General features: G+C 50.8%; 1 protein-coding gene across 1 annotated transcript; it reads right to left on the bottom strand.

Moving 5' to 3' along the window:
* Positions 1-557: 557 nt before the first annotated feature.
* Positions 558-3743, bottom strand: SETTUDRAFT_111999 (uncharacterized protein; the record flags this gene model as incomplete). Its single annotated transcript, XM_008030513.1, has 1 exon — positions 558-3743. The coding sequence occupies one exon, from the start codon at positions 3741-3743 to the stop codon at positions 558-560; it is 3186 nt and encodes a 1061-aa protein (XP_008028704.1).
* Positions 3744-6542: the final 2799 nt, after the last annotated feature.

Below are 6542 nucleotides of genomic sequence, written 5' to 3'. Positions count from 1 at the left end.
ACTAAAATTTCTAATTGTATAGGATATCTTGCTCTTTATACTATATAGAGATATAGACGCGTTCTTTGTAGATAATAGATAGTGGGATAGCATACCTAGTAGCATAGATGTAACGGCGCAGGCAAGACTACTCGGATCAGTACCGGCGGTAGTGTCACTCAGAGGCATATGGGAGTGCGTGGGACATCAAACGAGCCTTGATTCGAATAGACACCTATAGGCCTTGTACGAAAGGATATCAAAAGTCTACAGAGCTAGCTACAAGGAGTGTCTCAATATATACCTGTCCTAGTCGGGTCCGAATCGGATCCGACTAAGAACGAGTAGCTGATGAAGGGGCGGCCGATACTTCCTCTGATCCGGCTTCTGGGATTGGTCCGATACTTGGCGAGGCTGTAACATCGTTACACTACCCCCCTCTCAGTAGACAGCTAGTCCCATAGCTGTGAGACTTTCTTACGCCTTTCCATTGCAGTTCCTCCCCGCCAGCACTGGTACGTGTTTCGGGTGGCTTTCGGCTTATGATTCGATACCCACTTTTTCTTTTCTTTTCTTCCCTACACTCGATCGTCTTGCAGTGAAGTCATGTCGTCTATACCTTTCTCCCAAGCTTGAATCCACTGGCTAAGGGCCCGAGGGGGTCCCGGCTTAGATGGATTTCGCTCATGGAACTCTCTAAGCTTATGTGGAGCTCCCATGAAGTTGGAGGCAGGGTACCACGTAGGGTCCGGATCATGTCCGACCCAGCTTACTCTGTATTTCAGCTTAGAGCGATATAACTTACTAGCAAGGATCTGGTCTACTTCCCATTCTTCTACACCTTGGATGGGTACGCCAGGTGGCTTAGGAGCTTCTTGTCCTGGGAGGGGATCTTGAGGGTCCTTACACAACAGGTCCGGGGCAAAGACGTCGTGGATTCGGGATCCTGTCGGTAGTTGCAGTTGGTAAGAATGACCAACCTTCTTAAGAACCTTAAAGGGTCCTTCCCATTTTGCGGCAAGCTTACGGCTCGGACGGTCGATCGCGAGGTTCTTGGTATCTAAGAACACCATATCACCGATGTCCCAATCGATAGGGCGACGGTGGCGATTGACGGCGGATCGCATCCGGTCCTGTGCCTTCTCTATCTGCTGCTTAGCGGTATCCCATGCGGCATGCATGCGGGTGGCAAGCGCCAGGGCATCCTTATGGTTAAGTTTGTCGGTAGGCGTGAGGATGCTGGTCGGGTGCTTCCAGTCCCAGCTCTGCTTAGGTTCGGATCCGTACAGGATCTGATACGGGGACATGCCGATAGAAGAGTGAGGTAGGGAAATTTGGGCGCGATCGATCAGAGGCAGCAGTCCGCTCCAGTTGTCCTGATAGTAGGATACGAATGGGCGCAGTCTCTGATCAATGTATTTGTTCATAATCTCTGTCTGACCATCAGTTTCTTTATGATAGGCGGTAGATAGCTTAACTTTGACGCCTAGGATCCGACAGAACTCGGACCAGAAACTGGACACAAACTGTGGTCCTCGATCAGAGATTATAGTCTCCGGGGTGTGTCCGAATCGGTACACCCACTGGACGAAGAGCTCGGCCATACCCCTTGCGTCGATAGTCTTATGACACGGGATAGAGATGGCCTGCTTGGACAACCGGTCGATCACGACCATAATCTGATCGTATCCGGCCTTGTCCTTAGGGAATTCCTTGAAGTCAATGCAGAGGTGTTGCATCGGCCGGTCAGGAATGGGGAGGGGGTGAATCAGTCCGGGGACTCGGGTCTGTCTCGGATGGGCTTTGCGGCAGGCGAGGCAGTTCCGCACATACCTCTTGCAGGTAGCTTCCATGCCTTTCCAGTAGTACTTCTGAGACAATAGCTGGTAAGTTTTCTTTGCACTTGGGTGGGCTGATGAGACCTGATCGTGGGCCTCTCGAATCAATCGAGTGCAGGCGGAGGAGTCTGGTTGCACGCAGAGACGGTTCGAGTAGAGCAACAGTCCGTTTTCTATCCGGTACCTGTCTGGGAGAGAGCGGCGCTCTTTTTCGAACGATATCCGATTCTGTTGCAACAGGAGCTCGATCAGCTCAAGGGAGTCCAGGGACATAGTCTCCTGATTGGGCTCAACTACCAGCAGTGAGGTAGCCTGTTCTGATAGTTGTTCCACATATGCCTTGGCGAGTTCGGAGTTGATTCGGTTGTCAAGTCGGTGCGGTCCTAGGAGGACCCGCGAACGGTTATCGATTTGGGCGGTCCTCAAGTTCTGCATATCCTGCTCGCGACGGCTAAGGATATCGGCGCGAGCATTGTCCTTGCCGGGCGTGTATCGGATACAGAAGTTGAACGACGCGAGTTGTTCAGCCCATCTCACTTGTCGGGCGTTCAGAACCTTTGTAGTCATGAAGTATTCCAGCGAGCGGTGGTCAGAGTACACTTGGACTTGAGAGTGAGTCGAGGCTAGCTCGGATCTCCATTTGTCGAATGCTACCACGATAGCATACAACTCTTTATCGTGTATCTCCCAGTTCAGCTCCGATCCGGATAGGACCTTGCTGAAGAAAGCTACTGGGCACCATGAGCCATTAGGTTGGTTCTGAGACAGTACCCCAGCCACAACACCATCAGATGCGTCTGTCTCTACCTTAGTGTCATACTCTGGGTGGTAGTGATACAAGGTGGGAATTGCTAGCAAGGCTGCTTTCAACCTTTCAAAGGCACGGTCGCAATCCGAATCCCATACGAAGGGCTTTGCAGGGCTCTGGAGTGCGATAATTGGCTTAGCAATTCGCGAGTATTCTGGGACGAATTGCCGATAGAATCCTGTGAAGCCCAGGAACGACTTCACACCAGTAACGGTAGTAGGTCGGGCCCAGTTGCGGAGGGCTTCCACCTTGTCGGGATCTACCTCTAGGCCTTTGCTAGTAAGGATATACCCTAAGTACTTGGTCCGAGTGACATGGAATTCGCTCTTCTTAATGTCGACTTGGAGTCCGGCTTGTCGTAGCCTTTCCAGTACCTTGCGTACATGTCGGATGTGTTCCGCCTCCGACTCGGAGTAGATAAGAATATCGTCTAGGTAGGCTATGCAGAAGTTGTCTAGGTAATCAATCAGCACATCGTTCATGTACCGCTGATATGTCGCTGGACCGTTGCATAGCCCAAAGGGCAACACCTTAGTCTTGTACGTTCCGTAACGGGTGCGGAACGTTGTGTACTCCTCAGAGTCGGGGTCCATCCGGATCTTGTTGAAAGCCGCGCGTATATCAAGCTTGGTGAAGATTTTGGCCTTGTGAGGACGAGCGAGCAGCTCGTCGATACGCGGGATCGGATACGCATCCTTGCGTGTGATGGCATTAAGCTTGCGATAATCCACACAGATGCGGAGGTCTCCGTTTGGCTTCCGAACACAAAGGACTGGGGAGGCGAAAGGACTATGGCTTGGGGAAAAGTATCCTTTCTGGAGGTTATCTATAACGAACGCTTTAGTTGCTTTAAGCTCTTCAGTGCTCTGCTTATATAGGGGACTGAACTGGTTCGGCAGAGGTTCGGTGAGAACGATCTTGTGGTCGTACGGGCGGTGTTCAGGAAGCTGATCAGCGGCGGTCTTGCTGAACACGTCTCGGTACGGACGGTAGACGGATGGGAGTCGGTCCTGAACTAGCTTGGCATTATCAGGATCGTCTTTTAGTTGTCTTTCTTCGAGGATCCGATCAATCTCGTAGATGCTTGTCGTGAAGAACTCGTTTTCCTTGCGTTTCATCGTGTAGTGGAAGGCATTGGCTGAAATAAGTGAGATGCGGGGTGAAGGAGGAGAAGAAGGTGCAGGTCGGACAGGTTTCGGAACGGGGTTGGGTGTCGGCGGTAGAGGACGGGCTTTAGGGAGTCGAAGAAGACCACGGATTCTTTGAATACTAGCCGTGGTTGGGCTGTTTCTTCTCCGATAGTCGTCCTTCTCCCAGAGAGCGTTGCGTCTCTCGATATCCTTCTCAACCTCGGTGTCGACAGCTGGTTGTTTCAACTGCACTAAAATAGGCGGGGCAGGATCATAAGTTGCTGGGTACTTGGCTGGCCACACGATTCGGTTCCGAACCGTGTCTAGTTGAAGCTGGAAGCGGCGCAGCCACTTAATCCCAATAATGCAATCCTGTGATCCTAAATCCATGATAACGAAAGGGCAGTTGTAAACCTTGCGGCCATCGATAGAGAGGTGCAACCGAATATATTGATTAACCCTTGTTTGAACCTGATCTTGAAATCCTTTGACTGTAATCTTAAAGGGCAGTCTTCGGATAGGAACCTGAAGCGAATTAGAGATTGTACGAGCAATTGCAGAATTTAAAAATAAGAACCCTTGGGCTCCAGTGTCAACCAGCGATTGCAGGCTGACGCCGTAGCCCTTCGAACAAAGGACGGTGGGAACTCGGAAGTGCTTTCCTCCAAACAAGTGTGACAGATCGATTTTAGCAAGGTCATACTTGTAGATGCCTAGGGCGGAGCGTTTTCCTAGGCTTCGTCTTTTCCCGTCCGATCCTCATCCGAATGGTACTCTGCAGCTTCCTCGAACACATCTTCTTCTTGTATTGCTTCTATCTCTCTCACCCGAGGGACTGGACAGTCATTCGCGAAGTGTCCGGGCTTGCCGCAGTTGTAGCAGTTACCAGGGGTAGCTTGGCGTTCTGGTACTGGTGTCTTTGAAGCAGGCCTGGGTACACTCGAGGCAGCCCGGGGTGGGGTCGGAGCGGGGTCGGGGCTTGCCCCGTATGTGATAGGACGATGCTCTCTTGTGTAATTAACAGCTGGCTTAGGTTTCGCCGTTGGAGCATAGGTAGTCCGTCGCTCCGAACCTACTCCGATTGGAGTGTTTTTCCGTTCCATGTCATAGGCGGTGAGATGTTCTACCATCTGTTCAAACGAGTTACCCCAGGATCGTCGGAATCCAATATTGGGAACCCGTAGGCTGGCAGTAATCTTTTCCCAGAGGTAGAAGGGCCACTCCGAACGGGATACGGACCCCTTGATAGCGGCACTGATAAAACGCGCCTTGAACGCTGGGAACGATTCTCCCTTGTTCATGAGCAGTCGGTGGAAAGCTGCACGGCTCTCCGCTTGCTCATTGCCAGATACGAAGTATGATTTAAGTAACGCAATCATTTCCTCCGCATTTTGGAACCGATACCCGTCCGAATCGGATAGGTACTGAGGTTCTAGGTATCCCTTCGCGATACCAGTGGTGTGGCCCCACACTAATGCCATTCGCGCTCGCTCACTCCGGTAGTGATCCGAGTTGATTTCGAGTCGATCTACTATCGAAGCTTGCCATTGACGGAAAGTAGGATCTACGCCATCGCTTAAGCTTTCTATAGCGGGCGTACGCTCACTGAGTTTGACACGTGGAGGCTCGGGGGTGGTCGAAGTGTACCTTGGAGATGGACTAGAAGGTGGTTCGGCCGTTATCGGTGGGGATTCGGTGGTAAGAACTACGTTCCTCCGGAGCTCAGCATTTTCTTGGGTTAGTCGGTGTACTTGGTCCACCAGGCTGGCCATCTGCCTATGGAGGTCTCTCATAGTTATTACTGATATCGAATCCTCCTCGTCTTCGTCTTCTTCTCGTGGTGATGAAGTCTCTAGAGATTCCTGGGTTGGCAGCTTGCCAGCTCTCTTCTCTGAGACGGTTTGGTCCTGTAGTCGGACCGATTTTCGGGGTGGTTCCTTAGAACTACCGGGTTTTAACGGGTCAACCATCAGCGATTGCCTCTGAGGTTGATGGGTTTTTTGGTAGTCTCCGAGTCTCTACCTTGGCGCACTCTTCGCGACTTTTGCCGAAGTAATCTGCCTCGCGAGGAGCGCAGAAGTTCCAAACCCAAAGGCTTCGGCCGGCAGGAGATCGATGGGATCCTGCCTAGGTGAATGTAGGACGTAACGGTGTAAGTCCGGGTCGACTCCGGATCTTGGGAAATTGACGTGGTCTTCAACAAACAGCTGCGATATTGTTTTGTAGCCGTCACCGGCTGGGACGAGACTTTTGATATAATGTAACGGCGCAGGCAAGACTACTCGGATCAGTACCGGCGGTAGTGTCACTCAGAGGCATATGGGAGTGCGTGGGACATCAAACGAGCCTTGATTCGAATAGACACCTATAGGCCTTGTACGAAAGGATATCAAAAGTCTACAGAGCTAGCTACAAGGAGTGTCTCAATATATACCTGTCCTAGTCGGGTCCGAATCGGATCCGACTAAGAACGAGTAGCTGATGAAGGGGCGGCCGATACTTCCTCTGATCCGGCTTCTGGGATTGGTCCGATACTTGGCGAGGCTGTAACATCGTTACAATAGATGCCTTAGATAACTATTACCTACTTCTAGTCTTCTAGCTAGATAAGATTTAGTCTCGTACAACGTTCTAAACTAGTAATAACCTTTATCAAGCTAATAACGCCTATCTAGAAGCTAGTATTATTAAAGTTATAGATGTTATCTAGATAGACTCTAAACTAGTTAATTATATCTCGTACAAGCTTAAACTACAAGCTAATCACCTCTAGGTCTTCCTAAAGGG

Source organism: Exserohilum turcica, assembly GCF_000359705.1.
Source record: "Exserohilum turcica Et28A unplaced genomic scaffold SETTUscaffold_44, whole genome shotgun sequence".
NCBI classification, from domain to species: domain Eukaryota; kingdom Fungi; phylum Ascomycota; class Dothideomycetes; order Pleosporales; family Pleosporaceae; genus Exserohilum; species Exserohilum turcicum.
This window is presented reverse-complemented; position numbering and strand designations above follow the sequence as displayed.